The sequence below is a fragment of the Alosa pseudoharengus genome, unplaced genomic scaffold (assembly GCF_046254945.1).
Source record: "Alosa pseudoharengus isolate Yale_2024_CS ecotype anadromous, Long Island Sound unplaced genomic scaffold, YU_APseudo_1.1 YU_APseudo_1.1_scf_13, whole genome shotgun sequence".
NCBI classification, from domain to species: Eukaryota; Metazoa; Chordata; class Actinopteri; order Clupeiformes; family Clupeidae; genus Alosa; species Alosa pseudoharengus.
In genome coordinates, this window is record NW_027468598.1 from 32,586,969 (window position 1) to 32,610,513 (window position 23,545).

At 45.3% G+C, this 23,545-nt stretch overlaps 2 protein-coding genes across 4 annotated transcripts in view; both read right to left on the reverse strand.

The window, feature by feature from the left end:
• The window catches only part of atm (ATM serine/threonine kinase), a 61,823-nt gene extending 60,499 nt beyond the window's left edge, over positions 1-1,324 (reverse strand). The window contains exons 1-3 of one of the 2 annotated variants that reach the window (XM_076282861.1): positions 1,032-1,324; positions 743-865; positions 274-386 (exon numbers count right to left, since the gene is read on the reverse strand). In XM_076282861.1, coding sequence (XP_076138976.1) covers positions 274-386; positions 743-814 — 185 coding nt within the window. In that variant the 5' untranslated portion in view covers positions 815-865; positions 1,032-1,324. The remainder of the gene's footprint in view (positions 1-273; positions 387-742; positions 866-1,031) is intronic. The other variant, XM_076282862.1, reaches the window with a different exon arrangement.
• Positions 1,325-7,915: 6,591 nt separating this feature from the next.
• Positions 7,916-23,545, reverse strand: part of LOC143121256 (vascular endothelial zinc finger 1-like) — a 23,221-nt gene continuing 7,591 nt past the window's right edge. Inside the window, exons 2-6 of one of the 2 annotated variants that reach the window (XM_076281626.1) lie at positions 18,608-19,533; positions 17,764-17,853; positions 13,874-13,943; positions 13,173-13,341; positions 7,916-8,422 (exon numbers count right to left, since the gene is read on the reverse strand). In XM_076281626.1, coding sequence (XP_076137741.1) covers positions 8,055-8,422; positions 13,173-13,341; positions 13,874-13,943; positions 17,764-17,853; positions 18,608-19,533 — 1,623 coding nt within the window. In that variant the 3' untranslated portion in view covers positions 7,916-8,054. The remainder of the gene's footprint in view (positions 8,423-13,172; positions 13,342-13,873; positions 13,944-17,763; positions 17,854-18,607; positions 19,534-23,545) is intronic. The other variant, XM_076281627.1, reaches the window with a different exon arrangement.

A 23,545-nucleotide genomic window follows, 5' to 3' on the forward strand; every position in this document is an offset into this window, starting at 1 on the left:
TACCGGCGACCCGGGTTCGATTCCCGGCCCAAGGTCCTTTCCGGATCCCACCCCGACTCTCTCTCCCATTGACTTCCTGTCATTCTCCACTATCCTATCCGCAATAAAGGCATAAAAAAAAAGCCCAAAAAATATACTTTAAAAAAAAAAAAAGACTAGTGAGGTTCATGTCTGAACACTCAACTCCATTTGAGATCTGGTCGTAATTGCTTGGACATAGTCTGGAGGTCAGGTGTGAAAGGGGCTTAGGGTTGGGTGGTATGCAGAAGGCACCTGAACACAGCATCCCAGGTGAGTTGCTTGGCATTCTTGACAGAAGATATGCGGTCCAGTTCCCTGACTGTCTCGGCTGACCGCAACAGTCTCTTAAAGCGGTCCACCTCCTTCTGCAGATATACGACACAATAACAGAAGAGTTTGTGTTTAAAGCATGAAAACAACATGTCATTGTTTTTCTTTTCTATTGTCTTTACACTGTTATTCTAAGGCGCAGTGAAAGTGGCTTTATACAAACAGAAACTTTGCATTGTACTTCTTTAAACATTTCCGTTTTAGTGGATTTTCAGGAAATTATATATTGATGACAAACCCAATATTGTGATTTTACATAGGGGCTACACATAGTACTGTAACTGCAGGTTCTGGAAAGCCTGTCTTAATGACAGTGGAGCATCAAAGGCACTCTCGTTGTTGACATTTGGGGAAGGAGATCTGAACACATAAAGCTAGCCTCTTACGGTACCTTTCTTTCCGTAACTTTGTCATTTTCTAGTCCTCTGCAGCATATCATAAGGTCATGTAGCACCAGACTCATTCTGCCTCCAGTGCTTTGTAATGTGACTCTTCGGGGATAAACTTCATGGGTCTAAATCAAATGGTGAAAGTGAAAATGAAAATCAGACCGCGTCACCACCACCACCCTTTAGGTCAAAACAGTTATGCCACAAACTTGCATATGGCTAGGTCTAATAACGTTAACGTTAAGACAGAGACATAAGACAGATTATGTGACAATTGCAAAAAGTTGATACCTTGCAAAGGCTAATTAGCGACCTTGCTAATGTTGTGATGCAGCCAAAAAGCCATTGCAAGTAAGTTGCGGTAACGTTAGCTGAGGCTAAAACTGATATGATTTAGCAGCAGAGAAACGTGTAAGTAAATGAAGGTGCTGTCGCTATCACTGGCGCTAAGATAACTCGCCGTTTTTGTTTGGCTTACACTAATCCATTAAAGGAGTCACAAAGTTGGCCTTGCAAATACAATTCTGCATTTCCATCGCATGTCCAGTGTGCACGTCAACAAGTACCAGACAAGTACCCGCCTTCCCACTTTCTTCGTTGGTACGAACACAGCAAAAGCAACTGATTTGATGTCCACAGCGCCCCCGTTGTTCGGAAGAGACTGTGGCTACTGGGTGGCAACTTGATTTGAATAACCCTACAGGATATAATGAGCTATTTTTCTTTAATTATGCTTAAGATAGATAGATAAATAGCCTACTTCAAAACTCGATTCTCAATTCAAGAGATAGAGGCCTGTACTAAACCAGATGTTGTACACTATTGCACCACCACAGCCGTGGACGTAGGCCTAGTAAGCCTCTTCTCACTCTCTTGAGCACCTTGCACACATAACTAAAGGACTATGGTTGGACTACTTTTTGCACACTCACTCCCTTTAGCACCTTACCAGTCCCGGCCCTGTCACTACAAGCGTCTTATGCTTGTTCACCCTCAAGCACATTGGACTTTCTTAATTTAATTTATATAGTGTATTTAGTATTTAGTTTTGTTAGTTTTCTTATCTTTCTTATCTTCTGCTGTCTTTATTGTACAGTGGAGTTTAGTTATATGTTTATACTTATACTTATGTTTACCATTTCTGCAAGTGCATGTTGTGTGTGATGTCTGTATGCTACTGAGACCCTTGAATTTCCCCTTGGGGATCAATAAAGTATCTATCTATCTATCTATCTATCATCTATCTAAGCCTAGGCTACACGGCTATCATGAAACAACCTTTCATTCCCCAGCGGCTTTGCGGATGAAAGTGAGCGTGCTCCCCGAGACGTTAGTGGAAATGAATGGGCGTATTATGCTGAAGCTCCAGCGCGAGCCGAGCCATTCCCTGGGCAGCGGCGAGCCTACCGCATTCCTGAGAGAGAGCCCGGTGAAACTCATTCATTCATGACCGAGTGCGAGGGGGCAGGGTCGGAGTTGGGACTCAAGTGGAGCGTGCGCATCCCTAGCATTCCAAATAGGTAGCGCAGCGCCATCCGTTCTCCTCCAGGAACATCACATTGTAGGCCTAGAGCAGCAAGGGAGATGTGTTGACCATTCAGCTTATGATGTCAGAAAACTCACTGTAGGGATACTTCATCTCCGTCATTCACGACAGAAGGTGAAAGCCTTACTTTTGCAGTTGCAATGCCTATCCTATGTTTTCTTTTTCTTTAAATTGTAGGCTAGTTTTGCAAATACATGATCATACCAAAGAAAGCTGCAGCGTAGTTGTTTTGACCATTTTGGCCCTTTTATCCCATATCAAATGTTGTGCTGAACTGTAGCCTGTGAGCAAACCTCCTCATCCATATTCTCATTTAACAAGTGCATGAACGTGGGCATGGAGTGCACTGTATGGAGAAAAAAGTGACTGCTTAAAGGGCAATTCTTTCAGTATTTGTAGCCTAGTTAATGCTGGCAATGATCTTTAAGATGCACAATTTGTTGCTGCAACAGATACAGCATTTAATTTAGTTACAGCATTTAGTTACTTAGCATTTCATTTAGTTACAACATTTAAATAAAACCACAGATCTGTTCTGCACTGGTATCTGAGCCTCTGCAACTGGTCATAAATGTAGGCATAAAACTGAGAATTTGTGTTTAGACACAGGCGATAAGGGTTAAAGATGATGCCATTAGGCTGGACTCTAACCTTGGTTGATTTGTTTGGCATTTTTACAAACCTCAGACAGGTCCAGAAAAGATTTTTTTCTCCAGAAAAGGTTTTTTAATGCAATTCAAGTTTCGACATTTTGACCCATAAATAGTTCACTATTTTTTCTCCTGATTAATATCTAGGGACATGTTGCATATTAAAGTGGTATGAAAGCAACAGATTCTTTCTTTCGTTATAACAAATCATATGGAGTCACCATTAACATGCTAATGCAGAATTTGCAGATATTTAATATGGCAACATTTGATACTAATTACTCCTGCTAGAACTGAAGCACATTCTTTTTGTGATGGTTTACACTCGTAGTTATAGACATTTCTTTGGTCCTAGCCTGTCCTTTAAGAAATGAAGACATTCACAAACAAGAACTTTCAGTTTGGATTAGATGTCAAATATTTTTAACTAACATTTTCCAATAAAAATGTAATTTCCATACTTGGACAAGTTTCTATTTGGACTGCAACTTATGATTTTTGTTGATTACTCTGTTCATGACTGGTTATCAGTTGTTTGATATGTACAACGTCAGAAAATTGGCGTTTCCCAAAATCCAAAATGAAATCCTCAAATGTCTTGTTTTGGCCACACTGACGATTTTCAGTTCATCGCCACAAAGTACAGAAATCAAATATTCAATTTTATGAAGCTGGATTTTGTTGTTGTTGTTATTCTGTATTATCTGTAATTATCAAAACATGCAAAACAGCAATTCATTGTCATCAAAAGCTGACAACTAATTTATGTATTGTTGGAATTCTTATTTGCATGATGGTTCTTATCGGGACTTATCAGGCAAGGAATGAGCAGAAATGTTCATATTTGTCAATCCAATATTTAACTTAAACATTTTAATGAACAAGCACTGAGGTCATACCGATATCATCATGCTTCACTAATCAGGATGTAAACACAAGCAGCCTCACACAGCGTGACCATCGACAGATCCATGTTTTAATAGACAAAGAAAAGAGGCAGAAAAAAATAAGAGAGAAAGAGAAAATAAAGTAGGAGAAAAAAAAGCGCAGATCGTTTCTCTCATCACACACGGGAGGCTTGGTTTGGCACAATAACACCCCAAAAAAATAAAATAATAATAATAAAAAAAAAAAACAAATCCTGTAGAGAAGCATTTTAGTCACAGAGGCACTTACTTTCAAAATGAGAAAATCAAAAGGGAAAAAATGGCAGGAAAAAAAAACTGAAAAGGGAAAGGAAGAAAATCATCATCATCATCATCATCATCATCATCATCATCAACTGCTGTGCCAGCTGGGAAGCGGGCAACAAGGAGCTCGTGGGCACCTGAGAGTGACCGGGGGGCATGGGGTGGCGCCTCCGTGGAAGCATTAGGCGCTCGTGGAGAACTCCAATCGTTGAGGAGGAGTGTGAGGGGGGGGGGGGGGGGGCGATCCAGCCGTGTTTTAACGGCTTCTTTTATTCAGACAAAACCCAAATAAAAGGCACATTAAAACACTGCGCAGTGTGTTCACAATTATTCTCCAAAAAAAGTACATAATTAAAAACAAAAACAAAACAAAAAAATGAAGGAATGTTTATTTTTGTTTCTTTTACCTTCCTGCTAAACAGAAAGTCTAGTCTTCATATATGTACAAAAATGACCACTGTTAATGTTCTAATACAAAAAGTTTTTTTTCCCATTTTCTTTTTTATAAAAGGTTATTTACTTTTTTCTTGCTCATGTCTATCTGAACTACCATGTCCTCTGAACTAAATAGCTTTTTGTACAAAGATATACATTCAATGGCCTTCACATGGTGGGGGTCCAAGATTTGCCAATTCATAAAAAAATGATAAAATGGAGATCAGATTCTGACCTAATCTTTAAGCCCCTGGTCATCAGGGAAGAATTTGTTTTCTTTAGCGATAAAAATCAAAATCATGTAATGGTAAACCATTGGTGCATAATATGAACAAATTTAATCTTGGTAAGGAAAACAAAAACAAAACAAACAAAAAAAAACACAAAAACCGTAAACAACAAAAATAAAAACACAAATTAGGTTGTACTGTATACAATCCCAGTTTTCTTCAATTAGTCTGGAATTCATGAGAGACAAAATAAAAAGCTAAAATTCATTACTTTAAGAATGAGACGCCAATTGTGTTCAATTCATATTGCATCACTGGATTGGATGTCATGGGCAGTCGTGCCCTGCTAGGGCAGATGAAGGCATCCGTTTGAAAGAGATTTTATAAACTCTTCCACGGGTGTGTATGAGTGTGCAGATCAGTATGTGTGTGTGTGTGTGTGTGTGCATGTGTAGATCAGTGTGTGTGTGTGTGAATGTGTAGATCAGTGTGTGTGAATGTGTTAAGTGGAGCGATGGAGCAGTGGGAAGGGGAATGGAGAGGGGTTCAGTCCAGGCACACAAGTTGCCCCCTCCCAGGGCAAAAGGGCAAAAAAAAAGAAAAAAAGAAAAACTGACCACAGGCTTAAACATGTCCCCCTTACTTATCAAATGCCACTTCAATTACTGTAGTGTTTCGTTCTTGTCTATCAAAACATTATTTTTCAGTGAACTTTTTTGTTTTTCAATTCCAGTTTTCCAAAAAAAGGAAAAATCTTCCAGAGTCCTGTCTACTACAGTCCAAAGAGTTTTCCGGCGTGCTGCATGCATCGCTGCCACAAGCTGACCGGGGCACGTTCACTGACAAGTGCTTCGTCAAGTTTGTCTGAGTGGAAGAAGGCGGAGTAGTGTGGCTGCACACTGGAGGGAAAGAGCCAATCAGCTGTCGGAGTGGGGGGTGGAGGGTGGGGCTTGTTGACAGTCGCTGCTTCTGCGCTCCCTCATTGGCTGTTGGGAAGAGACGACGACGATGATGACGGTCGTCGTTCTGGTGCCAAGTTCAGGATGCACAGTTGGCAGTTTAGTTTTTACAGTAATCAGGATTCTTTTGAGGATATGAAAGCATAACACAAATAATAATAAACAGCAATAATAACAATCATTCAGCCTGAAGCCAAAGAAATGTAGTCTCTTTGTTTCACTAATGTTTTTTGTCGTTAACTCCCTACATGGACGGCCATTCCTAACTGTTACTTAAATCCCTGACATGCTGTGAAGAACTAAAACTTCTCTTTCTGACAGCAAAAAAAAAAAAAAAAAAAAACAGAAAAACTATACTGTTGGTGTGTTTGTTATGTACAAAGGGTTAGAAATCTGAGGGGTGACGCATATGAGGATACCATGATCTCCTTCATACTAGCCTAACGCTTTTTGGGGCTACTCTCAGTAAGGTTCCTGAGCAAGAGGTTTATAAAAGGGGTTCCTAACGTTCTCTGAAATAATACAAAGGGCGAAAAATGAAGTCCCCATCATCACAGTTGTAGCATTGACGCAGGTCACTGCGCAAAAACAGCTCATATTTAGTTACTCTCTCGACACCTCCTTAAAGCAACACCAAAGAGTTTTTTGTACCTTAAAATAATGTTTCCAAAATCGTTTCAGTGGTTCATCAACTCATAACAGGGTGAACGGCACTTCTGCATTCGCTTTGCGGCCCTCTATCGGCTATAACCACACTATGTAAGTTTGCCAGATCGGGTAGCGGATCTGTAGTTCGATTGAATGAGACATAAGAAACTACAAATTTGACTTGCATCTGATGTCGCAATACATTGTACGTTCATAAAATCATGCAACATATTCTACCTTGTCTGTGGACATTGTTATTTCCAAAGCCGGTGCTGGATAAACAAATAGTGCGTGCGACAGAGGAAAAGTTCTTTGGTGTTGCTTTAACCAATAGCGTCTTACAGTCTGGATGGCTACTACACGGGCCTAGTGACTACATTTCTGTGTTCTCTTGGTTTCTTGGGTATTTCGTTTGTGTTAAATCAACACTTTAAGGTCTGATTTGATCTTTGATAATACTGCCCTTTCCGTCAGACATTTCACCAGTGGGATATGTGCTCGATGCAAGACTTGGGTTGAGTCCTGGACAGTCATTTTAGTACACAATCCAAAATCAGGACATTGTACATCCCCAAAAAAAACTAAAAAAAAAAAAAGAACAAAGAAAAGAAAAAAATTCTACAGTACAAGTCATCCTAAGCTCTGGAATGCCTCCTTCCAGAAGTGTAAAGTTTTTTTATGTCGTTTTGTAAAAAGCTACAAGCGAAGGCAAGCAGACTGGACTTGACTTTTTCCACAGTCAAAGGCAAGAGATGTCCAAACCCACTTTCACCTTCAAAAGAGTTCAACACCCCCACCCCACCCCACCCCTCCCCAAACCCATCCTAACTACTACAAAGCATTCTCAAAAAAAACTCTTCCCACAAATGGAAGCCTTTTTTGTCCCTTTTTTGTGTAGTTTACTCCATAAAATGCCTTAAAACTATTAAATACTGATTAGCAACCTACATAATAATACAAAAAGAAAATTAATCAAACAAAAACAAATCTAACCGTTTGATGCAAGAGCAGTTTGGAGCAGGAGAAGGAAACAAAAAAAGACTGACAGCCAAGTTGCAGCTCTCTCACTGTTATTGTGTTCAAAATCGCTGTAGTTGAATCATCATTCTTAGTGCTTTCTTGACAAGCAGCAGCTGTGTTACTTCACTGACTCCGGTGCAGACTGGAGTCGAAGTGTCCTTCAGTGGCGAAGGAGATGCTGAGCACGGCAAACTGATCTGGGTGCTACTGTGAGGAAGCGGTGCGAGAGAGAGAGAGCGGCGTCGGGCGAGGGGATGGGGGGGGGGGGTGAGGGGGTAAACAAAACAAAATACGACTGTCTTTCGAAGACAGCCTTCCACAGCTATTGCTCGTCTTTCCTCATCTCCATCCTTCTCTTTGTTTCCTTTCTTTCTTTTTTGTTTTTCGCTCCGTCTCTGTTTCTGTCTCGAGTACCTGCATAGCGACTGTGGCAGGTAGTGCGACTTACGCAGCCAGCCAAGGCTTCCTTCAAAAGGTGGGTGGTAGGGATGGGGGGGGGGGGGGGTTATACTTGATGACCATATAAGGTAAAAGGACGGGGGCTGAGGGGGAAGAGGTGGGGGCTGGTGTGGGTGATCCGCCGCAGGGATTGGCTGGCTGCAGGGGAGGAAGGCGTGGCTCTACCCCAGGCCGAGCCTACCAGGGCGGAGAGGAGGGCAGGACCTGGGAGAGGAAAGGCATGCTATCCATGGAGCGCATGGCGATGTTGAGCGGCCCGGCGATGTTCATGGGCATCGGCGTGGTGATGGCCACAGGGTGGGCGATGTTCATTGGCGCCGAGGTGGGGATGTTGACCGAGGCGATGTTGACCGGCGCCGTGATGGTGACGGGGTGCTGCAGGCTCACCGGCGAGGTGATGTTCACCGTGTTGGTGGTGATGTTCATCTGCGCCGCAATGGTCACCGCGTTGCCAGACACCGGGTTGCCACGGTTCATCGCCGTCGTGATGGCCACGGAGGTGGAGACGGGGGTGGCGGAGGCTGAATTGCACACGTCATTAGAGTCTAGAGAAAGAGAGAGAGAAGGAGAGAGAGAGAGAGAGAAAGAGAGAAAGAAAGAAAGAAAGAAAGAAAGAAAGAAAGAAAAAGAAAGAAAGAAAGAAAGAAAGAAAGAGGTGAAAGGAAAAATGTTAGTCATCAAATTCTGTTGTTCATTTTTCCTTCACCCGTACCTATATACCAATAAATTCATGATTTGAGTCTTGGAAATGCTGTGCTGTTTTACGGTCACACAGTCTAATGTCTCGCTCAATTTCCGGCTCATAAAATTACTTCATTCCTATGTTATGCCTCTAAATTAAACTATATAAAAATATTAGTACTTTCTTCAGTAATCTAATAAAAGTAAATTTAGTGGCTCTTCATAAGAGAAGAGAAAAATGCTGACATCAACATCTTATCTGGGCGAACAGCCAGAGTATTCAAAAAGAGTCATGTTTACTGCCTAAATGGACACATTTCAACTCAGGTAATTCAAACAGCCTGTGGGGTTCAACCACAAGTATTACAGGTACCCTGCATTTCTTTCCAAATATGAAGGGCAACTTAGCCAAGTCCACAGTTCACACCGTCACTCAAAAAAGACACAAGCACCATCAAGAGCAGCACATAAAAGGAGATGATCAGTTCATCTTCTCGGTTCATTTGGAACTTGAGGGGAAGGTGAATTCTAGAACTCCAGCTGAAGCCTCCAGGTAGCCTCGGGCAGACCAACATTCTCCTCTGGAGGTCGCATGCCAATCACAGGTTGTGAAACCTTCCACACACATGGGCCCTTGTTTCAGTCAGGGCTTAATAAGATGCAGCACATCTGAGGCTACTGGCTGTACTCCAGCAACCCTGCACTCTCCCCTGAGGGGAGCAGATCTGTGTGCTGGGGTGCCCTGGGAACTTTGTCAACGTGAACTTTGTCAACACCAGAGAAGGAAACTGGAGGACTGAGTGCTTACAAACACACACAGAGACAGAGAGAGAGAGAGGGGGGGGGGAGAGAGAGAGAGAGGGAGAGAGAGAGAGAGAGAGAGAGAGAGAGAGAGAGAGAGAGAGAGAGGGAAAAGAGAAAGAGAGATCTGCTGAGGTCAGTTGGCTATGGATCACACAAACAGGCCAAAAACAAAAAAGAAAATGAGAAAAAAAAACCCATCTTGCGTCTCTGGTGTGCTTCTCATAAATTAGGCCTGCGTCATAGATTAATTGGATGTGCAAAGCCTTTTTAATTATAGCCACTCTCCAGCTCTCCCCAAGGCCCTCCATCCCATTTCATATCAGTGGAGATTTGCCTTCACGTCATGCCGGCACCAACAGGAGGAAGAGAAGAAGCAGTGACAAACCCAACACTGACCAAACACACACTACTAAACCCAACACTGACCAAACACACACTACTAAACCCAACACTGACCAAACACACACTACTAAACCCAACACTGACCAAACACACACTACTAAACACAACACTAAACAAACACACACTACTAAACACAACACTAAACAAACACACACTACTAAAACCAACACTGACCAAACACACACTACTAAACCCAACACTGACCAAACACACACTACTAAACCCAACACTGACCAAACACACACTACTAAACCCAACACTGACTAAACACACACTACTAAACACAACACTAAACAAACACTACTAAACACAACACTAAACAAACACACACTACTAAACCCAACACTGACCAAACACACACTACTAAACCCAACACTGACCAAACACACACTACTAAACCCAACACTGACCAAACACACACTACTAAACCCAACACTGACCAAACACACACTACTAAACCCAACACTGACCAAACACACACTACTAAACACAACACTAAACAAACACACACTACTAAACACAACACTAAACAAACACACACTACTAAACACAACACTGACCAAACACACACTACTAAACCCAACACTGACCAAACACACACTACTAAACCCAACACTGACCAAACACACACTACTAAACCCAACACTGACTAAACACACACTACTAAACCCAACACTAAACAAACACACACTACTAAAAACAACACTAAACAAACACACACTACTAAAACCAACACTGACCAAACACACACTACTAAAACCAACACTGACCAAACACACACTACTAAAACCAACACTGACCAAACACACACTACTAAAACCAACACTGACCAAACACACACGACTAAAACCAACACTGACCAAACACACACGACTCATGCTAACTTAAGCTCACAGAGATTCTGGCTCCATCCTTCACTAAAGAAAAAAATGGATTTGCTCAGAGAAACGTCCCACAATTAAGTTTGTTCTACTCAAAAACCAGGGCTACTTTGAGGGCTACTTGTATGAAAGCTGAGCTAAGCACAGCACAGCACAGCACAGTCATCACTTACACAACTGGACTAGACAGTATGACTCACCAGAGGTGAGAAGCACCCAAAAGAAAAATAAATATCAGTCCACTTCACTTTAATGTGAACACTGAGAAGAATGAGGATAAGAAGAAGAAGAAGAAGAAGAAAAAAAAAGACATAAGTAGGGAAGGGAGTTCACAGCAAGGGCACCATTCACAGGGAGGGAGCAGAGGAGAAACAGAGGCCGAGGCTCACTTCACTCCATCATATGGTTAATGTGTCCCTGTGGTGGGTAGGGATGTAACGGTATGAAAATTTAACCTCACGGTTATAGTGACCAAAATGATCACGGTTTTCGGTATTATCACGGTGTTTTTAAAAGTGTGTTCAATATGTTCAGAAAGTACTGATAGGCCTACAAAAGCTGAAATAGTTTCAAAATGTGTCCCGTTCACTTTTTCATATTAAATTGGCTATGTGCTTATAGCTTAACTTACCCTACCATGACTTGGAGTTTGCTATTTTTGTTATTTGGATCCAATGAGTGAGACCAAAGTAAGTAAAACTTTAGGCTACGGCGTTCTCCTGATAACGTGAGTGGATTGGATTTCATGTGGACGCGAACATAAAAAGACGCAGAGTGGCTAAATGATACAGTGCACGTTTTTGCGGTGAAAATGCTCCACCTTTTAAAATCAGGTGTAGCCTAATCTGAATCGCAGTTAAAACCATCAATTATACAACAGAATCAGTAGGGTACCAGTTTTGTTTCATTGTACTAGGCCTACTGTATGTCAAAAGCAGGCTCGGATGAAGCTGGGAAGGATTAAACACATGGTTTCAATACCGCGGTAATCAACCGTGATAATTATGATATTTCAAAAGAAAACGATAATTGTTATCGTCAACATTTTTATCGCGGTTTACCATTATACCGGTAATCGTTACATTTCTAGTGGTGGGCAAGTGTGTTGCGGGTTAATGTGTCCAGAGACAGTTGATAAAGCGAGACGATTTATAAGAGGGTAAATTCTGACACGTTGTGTTCGAAGCGGTCATGCCAATTTAGGAGTCTAGCGGGAGGTCCAGTGTCTATGTATTCCTATGGGAGAAATGAACATTTTCTCAGAATATGACCAATCCCTTAGCCCTACATTCAGCGATGTAAGTTTTGAACCCATTTTCTACAAGCCACATGTCTCCCTAACATTCCGACATTAAAATTGTATTTTCCAACGAAACAAATAAAGACAAAAATAGCTTTGTTCGTGATCTGTCACTGTCTCCTCAAAGCTCTGGTGCACAGCCACCTGTTCTCAGAGGCTCTAGACTCAGAGATAGTTGATAAACTAACCTAACATATGTTTTGCTAGAACAAGTAGACTACCACAAAGTTGCTGAACGTATGTCATTTCAGGTTTGTTTGCAACAATATATAAGTTTAACCAAAGTTCTTAGCTGCTAGCTAGCTAGCGAACATTCCCATTCACTTTCCGTTTACTGTGCTAACGTTAGCTAGCTAGCTAGCTAGCTCGGTTAACGGGGCAAAATGAAATTATTCATTCCGTGTCCGAAAGTGTTTCATTGGCATCACACACAAACAATGACTGTAAAATAGTATACAAAATTATATTTATATGGTTTTTTTTTTAGTATATATTTTTGGGGATTTTTATGCCTTTAATGCGACAGGACAGTGGAGAGTGACAGGAAGCGAGTGGGAGAGAGAGTCGGGGTGGGATCCGGAAAGGACCACGGGGCGGGAATCGAACCCGGGTCGCCGGCGTACGGTGCAGGTGCCCCAGCCAGTTGCGCCACAGCTGGGGCCATTTATATGTTATTATTGCTTATTCAGAGAAAAGTGTATGTTTTGACGCGCCTATTTAGGAGTCCGGAACTAGTGCCATTTCGTTCCATTTGTGAATTTTCTTATGATTCATCTTAGTTAACTATAGAGTCTTTGATGTGTCCCTGTGGTGGGGAAGTGTGTTGCGGGTTAATGTGTCCCTGTGGTGGGCAAGTGTGTTGCGGGTTAATGTGTCCCTGTGGTGGGGAAGGCCAAACTGAGGATCAATGGATAACAACATCTACTGTAACGGATCCAGCTTGTATGGAGAAAGCCAAGACACTGTGGCGAGCATGTCTTTGTTACAGACGAAGTTGAGAGGAGGAGGGGGGGGGGGGGGGGGGTGAGGATCAGGAGAGACAAATCCAAACAGATAAACATATGTAGCCCTCAGTTGTGCCAGGATTAGCCTTCCACAAAGGACTTTTTTAAAAATGGTAGTTGCTCAACAATGCTTAGGGAGATGCACAACACACTAGTGTCAAAGAAAAAGGTGCAGTAGAAGGAGGAGGTGGAGGAGAGAGCAGCTTGGAGGTAGCTAGCTCACCTTTGTTGCAGGAGTTGTTGAAGTTGGTCTGCTGGCCGTGCGTCTTGAGGTGGCTGGTGATGTAGGCGGCGCTCAGCATCTTGCCGCAGATGTTGCAGGTGACCTTTCCCTCATGCCGGATCATGTGGGAGCGCAGGCGGTCTTTGGTGGCAAACGCAGATGTGCAGGCCTGCAGGGAGACACAGGGCTCGGCTCAGAGATGGGCACACACACACACACACACACCTCGCTCAGAGGGCATCTAGCCCTCATCTGCACCAGCACAGGGCTGGGACTGTTCCAGTGTGTGTGTGTGTGTGTGTGTGTGTGTGTGTGTGTGTGTGTGTGTGTGTGTGTGTAAAGGCAGAATACCAGTATGCACAACACTCCAGCCTGTTCATAGCCAATATCTACTAAATAATACGTGTTCATTATGACAAATTAAAGGACTGTTGTCTTGAAATAACGGTCAATAACAAAAAAAATAAACACTGCATTACATATCCAGACCATGAGCATGATACATGCTGCCCGTCAGTGTTGGCCAATATGCTGCTCTATAAATAATTAGTCTCAGTAGGTGTGTCAGAGTGAGAATCAATGAGTTGTTGAATGCTGTTGAAGAGAGGGGGGACAGAGAGAGAGGGAGAGGGAGAGAGAGAGAGAGAGAGTGTGTGTGTGTGTGTGTGTGTGTGTGTGTGTAAGGGTCAGGGAGGACTTACTGTTACTTGGCATTTGAAAGGTCTTTCTGTGGAATGGACGTGCTTGACGTGACAGCTGAGATGATCCGGTCTGCACAGAGAGCACACAAAGGAACGGAGCGATAGAACAAGGCAGAGAGGAAGAGAGAGAGAGAGAGAGAGAGAGAAGAGGGGGAGCGAGAAGAGAGAGAATAGAGAGAAAGAGAGAGAGAGAGAAGAAATGCTTAACAAATTTGGCCCTGGAGAGAAATCACAGCAGCTCAGAATGAAGCATGACCTCATGTAACACAGATGAGCCCCAACGAGAGGAGAGGAGAGGAGAGGAGAGGAGAGGGAATAAAATCATAATAATCTCCTCCTCTCAATGCCTCCAGTGCCAGGAAAAGTGACATCACCCCCATAAAGCTGATATGGCCACTAATGCGGTGGGTCGGTACGGAGAGAAGACGCTACGGATCAGACAGGCTCTCAGGTCGCTGACTCAGCCAAGTCCGACTAAATGCCTCGGCCTTCAGCGCCGACCGCACCAGACGCTCAGCACTATGACAGGCAGGCTACACCTCACGTAACTGAAGCGTTCCATTCGCGAAGCGCATGCCGCAACAGTTAGCTTCCACTGTAATCAATGGAACTGGCTACACCAGACATGATCACGACGAGTACACTCAAAAAAAATTAGCCCACTCCTCACCCTTCAATCAAAATTAGCCCACTCCTCACCCTTCTAAAATTATTTCTACGCTCTGTGAATGGAGCACTTCAGTTGCGTGTCTGGTATAGCCTGCCTGTTACTGTCGCACAGCAGAAAAGGTCTTGAGTGACTAGATCCAATCTGAACTTACATTCATTAGGTTGATGTATACTGTATATGGACAAGACTTGTGTAGAAAATTACTTAATACTATATTAGGGGCAGCCGTGGCCTACTGGTTAGCGCTTCGGACTTGTAACCGGAGGGTTGCCGGTTCGAACCCCGACCAGTAGGCACGGCTAAAGCGCCGCTGTTGTTGCAGGCAGCTCACTGCGCCGGGATTAGTGTGTGCTTCACTTCACTGTGTGTTTCACTAATTCACGGATTGGGATAAATGCAGAGACCAAATTTCCCTCACGGGATCAAAAGAGTATATATACTTATACTTATTAGTCAACAAGTGTGTACCCATGTTTCAATATGTGCTTGGTATCAAATAGACGTATGGGAGCAGGAAATGCAGTCTAGAGGCTTTTATTTTGATAACAACTTAATACCTCTTGACTGGACACTGGAAGATGGTGTGACTCATTGGATCTGCTTAGGGCCCAACAGGCAGGCTGCACCAGGCACGTAACTGAAGCGTTTCATTCACGAAGCGAATGCTGCAACAATTAGCTTCCACTATAATCAATGGAACTGGCTACACCAGACGTGACAGCGGCGCATGCATTCTAAAAAATTAGAATTAGAAACTATTTTTATGCTCAACCATTGGAACACTTCAGTTGCTTGTCTGGTGTGGCCTGACTTTAAAAAAGGGGCTTTGATTGGACAATGGCAAGTCTAGACCTGATCTCTGAAGACCCATCTGAAATGCTTTGCTTTGACTATGAGGGACTTTTCAAAACAGTTCCAGGCCTCGGCCATGATGACTCTTTGCTACTCTTGTTAATGTCAATTTGAGATGTTGACCCCCCCCCCCTCCCCTCCGTGTGCGGCGGACCCGTCCAGCTGCTGGGTAGCTGACATCTACACGCTCTCCATGTCATCATGTTGGCACGGAGCAGCGCTGAATCACCGCTCTGGAACGAGGCCGAGGGTCTGTCCAAAATAGCTCATCCAATCCTACTTGGTTCCAGAACATTGGGAAGTGTGTGTGCGTATGTGTGTGTGTATGTGTATGTGTGGTGATGGTGGGCAGGGGTGGTTTGAAACCGCAGCCTGAGACACCTTGTTAGTACAAATGCATTGCATGTTTTGAGTGTGTGTGTGTGTGTGTGTGTGTGTGTGTGTGTGTGTGTGGGTGAGGGTGTGTGTGCTTGTGCGTGTGTGTGTGCGCGTGTGCATGAGTGTGTTCATGCGCATGTTTTTAACCTCTACCTCTTCAGGCCTTGGTGCTTGAAAACAACCCCAAAAATACCCTCCCCTTTGGAGCCCTGTAGAATGCAATGATGTCATAGAGGGTTTTGGTTGTCATGGGACAAAAATAAAATCCACCAATGAGAGGTCTTCTGATGCAACTGAGAAAGAGAGAGAGGGAGGAAGAGAGAGATAGAGGGAGAGCGAGAGAGAGAAAGAGAGAGAGAGAAAGAGAGAGAGAGGCCTGCTGCGTCGCCTTTGATTGGTCCCCCTGAGGCATTCTAAAATGGGAGCAGCGCTCAGTGTGACGCACTCTTTCAACCTCACCACCGGGGGCGCCAGTCTACCCGGGGCTCCCCTGAGCTTGGCACAGCATCACTTACCAACCCAAAAGCTGTCAGCCACCGCTCAGGGCAGCAAAGGCAAATGAGTAAGAGAACATCTACAAGGAAAACCAACAGCCGTTAACACCTCTAAAAATATATTCTGTTAAAGAAAACGTGGCGTTCTGTGTGACTGAAAATGGCTCTGGTTATGTACAGTATTTAGCAGAGGCAAATCTAGAGATCTAATTAGGATACGCTCAAATCTAATCTTTTTTATTCAAATGTTTCTTTTTTTAAGTCTCTTTGGACGAAAAAAAAAAAAAAAAACTAAAATGTATTGATACCAGAGAGGCATCCAGACGTAACGAGGGTTCTACATGTCCCAGTTCTAGCATAATTCCAGACATGACGAGGGTTCTGCATGTCCCAGTTCTAGCATAATTCCAGACATGACGAGGGTTCTACATGTCCCAGTTCTAGCATAATTCCAGACATGACGAGGGTTCTACATGTCCCAGTTCTAGCATGATTCCAGACATGACGAGGGTTCTGCATGTCCCAGTTCTAGCATGATTCCTGTTTCCTGAACAGGAAAGCAAACTGACAAGCAGTCAGTGTGCTGCAGTCAGTCTGCCTGTGTAATATGTTTGCTATCTGCTCCAGCAGAGAGAGCCGAGGAGGGGAGATAAGCCCAAGGCGCAGCGGGTTGACTGGGTAGAGCTGCAGCACCACATCCCTGGCTAATAACACTTTGCTTTGCTAAATGTGCAATGCTGGTTACTGTACATAAGCAATTGTGCTGGTTTCAGCACATAGAACCGTTTCCGTTCAGAAACTCATGCATAAGGCATACATACATATATATATATATATATATAAGGTGTCGTTATGTGAACATACATTTGTTCTGTTTGCATTAAAATATATACAGCATGGTTGGAATTGTAGATATATGTAAAGAATGAGCCTCTCTCTGCTGGATGACGAGCGTGTCCGTAATGCAGACGCGGGGAGAGTGAGAGAGGCTGCAGTAACTCACTGTCTCCAGGCCCGCAGGGCAGCGCGCATGGGTCATCCAGCAAGAGGCACTCACTCACTCACACACACACCTACACCGCAGCAACGCATCAGAACAAACCGCAGGTTTGGACTTCTGGGCTACGGGTTTCCCTCCCAGGAGCACACACACACACACAGAGATTCACACGCACGCACACACACACACACACACACACACACACACAGGGTTAACCACACAAAAATAAAAACACATGCACACACAGAATGAGACACTCACACACACACACACACACTCACAGACACATGCACAAAATTGCACATAGAGAATGAAAAAACACATACACACACACACACACACGTGGTAGGTCATGCACGCACACACACACATAGACAGACACACACGCACACAAACACACACACGCAGTCACACACACAGGCGCGCACAAACACACACACACACACACACACACACACGGACACACACACGTTCTCTGGCTTTCATTCCACCTCACCTGGAGAAGCCCTTTCCGCAGACGGAGCAGATGTAGGGCTTGTGCACACCGCCGTCGTGCGAGCGCACGTGGTAGGTCATGCGGTCCTTGCTGTTAGGATAGGTCACATGGGAGGGAAAGCACTGACTAACAGGCGGGGGCTTCAGTGATGTCACTTCCTGTGGCTATTTGGCTAAAAGTACACCTGGTCCTAGCATTGGAGGCTCCCAATTAGGGCCTGCTCCTAATTCCCCTGTGTGCTGTCACATCTGAAAACCCCTGGCCTTTGCTTTGGATCTGCACTGCAAAACAAAAAGCCCCGACGCTTGAGCTACCCTCGCGTCGGGGAAGAGAGAGGGAGCGAGCGACCAGGTAGTGGGAGCCACAGGTGTGTAACGTCTCACTGGGCTCCCGCCAGGCTGACACACACACACACACACACACACACACACACACACACACACACACACACACACACACACACACACTACATCCATGCACAGTCAGGACCTACTGTCAAATCCCCATCATAGCATTAGAGCTAGGACAGGCCTTTGTTATGTTTAAGTCATCAATGGAGGAACTAGCTTCCCAAGCTGCATGACCTCCTGCAGGTCGTCCTCCTTCATAAAACTCACTCACTCACACACACACAATCATTTCATTTGGACATTACGGTCACCAATCTTGGCATTAACATTCTGAGCTTTAGCTGCATTTTTCGACGGCAGTTACAACAGGTGTGCAGATGTTACAGATGTGTAAAACACACACACACACACACACACACACACACACACACACACACACACACACACACACACACGAACAAAGACACAAACTAACACACTTCAAACCTACTCACCTGGAGAAGCCCTTTCCACAGACGGAGCAGATGTAGGGCTTGTGGACGCCACCGTCGTGCGAGCGCACGTGGTAGGTCATGCGGTCCTTGCGCTTGAAGCGCTGCTGGCAGATGGGGCACTCGAAGGGCTTCTCGTCCGAGTGCGACAGCTTGTGGCGGTTGAGGTGGTAGACGTCGCGGAAGGCCTTGCCGCACATCTCACAGCCGTGGTTCTTCTTGACCGGCTTGGGCGGCTTCTTGGGCTGCTGCTGCTGCTGCTGTTGCTGGTGGTGCTGATGCTGCTGTTGGTGCTGATGCTGCTGATGCTGCTGATGCTGATGCTGCTGCTGCTGCTGCTGATGCTGCTGCTGCTGCTGCTGCTGCTGGTGGTGATGATGGTGGTGGTGGTGGTGGTGCGCCATGGACGTCATGACGCTGGACGCTGTGGCGGAGGTGGTCGCCGTGGTGAGCATGCCGGCGATGGTGGAGACGTAAGGGCCGCCGCCGTCACGCGACACGGCCGAGACGAGCGGAACCATGGTGGGCGGAGCCGAGGCCGAGGCGGCCGGGTTCTTCTTGGGCCGCGACACCATCTTGATGCCCGTGTGGCACGACTCGTGCCGGCGCAGGTGGTAGCTGTCGCGGAACGCCTTGTTGCAGTAGCTGCACACGAACGGCGTCTTGGACTTGGGCTCCTTCTTGACCACCACCGGGTGATGGATGCCTCCACCTCCCCCGCCCCCTCCTCCTCCTCCTCCCCCCCCTCCGCCCGCACCGCTGGCCACGTTGTCCTTGAGCAGGTCGGCGGCGCTGACCGGCGGCTTCTGGTCCAGCGGGATGATGGGCAGCACGGGCTTCTGGTCCACGGGCTCCGACGCGGAGTTGAGCAGCGGCAGCAGGCTGTTCTGGGACACCTGGTGGTGGTGGTGCAACGCCTCATTGGCCTGCTGCAGAGGTGAACAAGGGGGGGGATGGAGGGATGGAGGGATGGATGGAGAGAGAGAGAGAGATGGCAAGGGAGGAATAGAAGGAGAGAAAGTGAGGTGAGGAGAAAAGAAAGTGCAATGATGAGAAGAAGGATGAAGAGAGGGGAAGAAAAAAGAGAAAGTGAGAGAAAGATAAAAAAAAAGGAGATAGAGTGAGAGAGAGTTAAGAGTGTGGCAAGAAAGGAAAAGGAGGAATGAGAAGCAGGATGAAAGAAAAAAAGGAGAGGAGGAAAAAAGGGAAGAGAGACAATCAGACAGGAGGATGAGTTGGGGATAAGGAAGAGGGGACCATGCATAGACACCACAGAGGTTATGGAGTGGGAGAAAGAAGGGCATCCATGCATAGACACCACAGAGGTTATGGAGCGGGAGAAAGAAGGGCATCCATGGACAGAGAGAGAGGAGTGGGAGAAAGAAGGGCATCCATGGAGAGAGAGAGAGAGAGAGGAGTGGGAGAAAGAAGGGCATCCATGGAGAGAGAGAGAGGAGTGGGAGAAAGAAGGGCATCCATGGAGAGAGAGAGAGAGGAGTGGGAGAAAGAAGGGCAGATTGGAGAGAAGAAGACAAACATCAGCATGAGGACAAAAAGGAGGGAAAGGGGGAACGTAACGTCATTACACCAGTCAAATACATCTCACCTGGCACAGAGGCACATTTCAGACCCCATCTCACCTGGCACAGAGGCACATTTCAGACCCCATCTCACCTGGCACAGAGGCACATTTCAGACCCCATCTCACCTGGCACAGAGGCACATTTCAGACCCCATCTCACCTGGCATATAGGCACATTTCAGACCCCATCTCACCTGGCACAGAGGCACAGCTCAGACCTCATCCTGGAAGGACCATATTTCCCACCCCGCTCCAATGGATCATTTGATAATTGATCAAATGACATAATTGATCAGATTATCTCGGCATCACTGAAAATAAGGACTACCCTCAATGAACTTCCAGGAATTAATAAAGGTTGAATGAATGAATGAAATCAAATGAATGATTCCTACTCCACCCACCATCTATCTGCAGGTGTAAAACACATGACCCAACAAAACTGCTCAACGCATTTATAACTAATGCGTATACAACTCAAACACCACAGCCGGATGGATAGGTTTCTTAATTAACAACTAATATCACGTGACTCACTATGCCAACATCACATTAAACTAAAATTTAAAGTAGTGGGGAGATCAGTAGTTGTTACAGTTGCCTTGTCTGTGGATGGGGTCCCATAGAAGGGAGATGTTGCGGTCAGTTGCATCACTGAGAGGATGAGGTCATAGGGGCTATCAGGGAAGAGTAATGAGGAGAACACAGAAAGGGCAAAACACACCAGTTCCTGTTCTAGAGTGAGCACCACACACACACACACACACACACACACACACACACACACACACACGAGCAGAAGTATGGTCCATACGTCATTCACTGGAGAGATGGATTGAGAGACAGATGGTGAGACAGAAAAGGAGGAAGAGACATGGAACATAGAGAGAGAGACAGAGAGAGAGAGAGACAGAGAGAGAGAGAGAGAGAGAGAGAGAGAGAGAGAGAGAGAGAGAGAGAGAGGCCTCAGTCAGGCCTCTGTGATAGAACTCATTCCATCTGTGCGAAGAGCAAGGAGCAGTGCCCGGTGGCAGAGCCGAGGCACTCTGGGTAATAACGTGATGAGCGCTCCATTAGCAGCTGTAGTATGCAATTTCCTCAAGTGGGACATTCAACCAAAGAAGCGATTAAATGTTTAATGTCACACCGTAACCTCATAATACTGGTCATTTGAGTTCATACTTCCTTTAACTGCGTCTGAATCCCTACCACCACCACCAGGAAGGGGATAGGAAGATTTTCCGCAAACTTTCAACAGCATCTCCATGGGGACAGCCATCTTCCCGTGCAATGACGCCATTCAGAGCCTTCGCTCTCCCAGAAGACCACAATGTGTGCTCTGGCGTGTGTGTGTGTGTGTGTGTGTGTGTGTGTGTGAGTGTGTACTCAGATATCTGCGCTCGGAGAGACGAGAGGCTAAGGCATTACTGGTAACAGCCACGGGGTGAAAATCAGAATGTGTGCATTGGTAAAAGAGAGAGTGTGTACGTGTGTGTGTGTCTGTGTGTGTGTGTGTGTGTGTGTGTGTGTGTGTGTGTGTGTGTCATCAGGCTCAGGAGACACTGTGCGCGGCCACAGGCTGAAAACAGGCACACAGGGCGCTGCCACTCAAGAGAGCATGCACACGGGGTGTAAGCTGACTCCTACAGCAAGAGTGTGTGTGTGTGTGTGTGTGTGTGTGTGTGTGTGTCCTTGATAGCACATGGAGCAGAGCACGGCTTGCACTTCCCTGAAGAGCCACACACACGTACACACACACACACACACACACGTACACACACAGACCAAGATAAGGGCAGACCCAAAAATTACAGGGTTTGAGGTGCAATGCCAGGGCTTGGACACAGGACCAACAACAGGTCTAATAAACAAACTGCCAGGATCCTTTCAGATGATATTCCCTCTTACAACCAACAGCTATCCTCAAACGCTGCACACCAACCTTATGTAGCCTTCTGCTCTACCCAATGCTCAGATTCAGATGTGAGACATGTTTTTGTTTATAGTTCTTGGCAGTACTTATTAGTAATAGACGTGTAGCACTGTGTGTGTGTGTAATGTGCGATGTGAGATCACAAACACTGACGACAGTGCTCAACAATGTTGAGCATTAAGAGGTCAGAGTTCAGTTACAATGCTCAGATTCATGGAGACATTACATTATGTTAGAATAGCCTGATTACATTGTAATTAAGCCTACCCTATTTACCACAGTGTAATACATCTGCAACAGCAACATTGCTAACTTACCGATACCTAACTAATACTCATCTCATCCTACAGATAAAGGCAGAGTTACGATGAGTTAGGATGTGTTGCGTTGTGTTGCGATGCGTTACGATGTAATAACACCCAGTGCACATGGTGACCTTTGCACCTCAATTACCATAATGGCAACAGACGTCAGTGAGGTTAACGGCAGTGTGCACTTGCAGGAGGACTGTGCAGCAGATTCGGCCTGACCTTTGTTAGGCACTGGAAGCCTGTGTGGAGCACAGAACTGCTCGTTTCTTACAAATGGAGCGTGAGTCTTCAGGAGGGAGATTAAGTTTTACCAGAAAACGTCTCCAGTGTCAAGCATCGTTAGTGGAAGCTTCTGCTTCACATCCCTTCAAACACACACAGTCCTTATCCTAACCACATCTAAGGAAGTAACTCCCATCCCAAGACTAGAAATGGAAGAATAAAAAAGGCCTGATACAATCAGATTTTCTTTTTTTTCCCCGCCTGTTATACAAATAAATCATTATAGAAATAAATGAATAATTGACAAAAGTAAATGCTGAAAATCGAACAAACACACAGAAAAAATGTTCAATAATTGATGTGTGCTGTACTCCATCCGTCTGTGAGGCGCGGGATGAAAGGGTGGAGGGGCGGGAGGGGGGGTGGAGGGGCAGGAGGGGGGCTGTAATAAGAGGGGAACAAAAGCGTCTGAGGGGAGCGGCCGAGCGTTTAAACGCTCCGTTCGGCAGCTGGCCCATTCATCCCATTGGTCATGGCCTTCCCTGGACATGGCCGGGAGAGAGCTCTGTGTGTGTGTGTGTGTGTGTGTGTGTGAGTGTGTGAGTGTGTGAGTGTGTGAGTGTGTGTGTATTTGTGTGTGTGTGTGTGTGTGATTATGATCCCATTTAAGTTTTGTGTAAGGAGCAGCCTGAGAAAACTGTGTGTGTGTGTGTGTGTGAGTGTGTGTGTATTTGTGTGTGTGTGTGTGTGTGTGTGTGAGATTATGATCCCATTTAAGTTTTGTGTAAGGAGCAGCCTGAGAAAACTGTGTGTGTGTGTGTGTGTGTGTGTGTGTGTGTGTGTGTGTGTGTGTGTGTGTGTGTGTGTGAGAATGTAAAGGGGGCTTTATCATG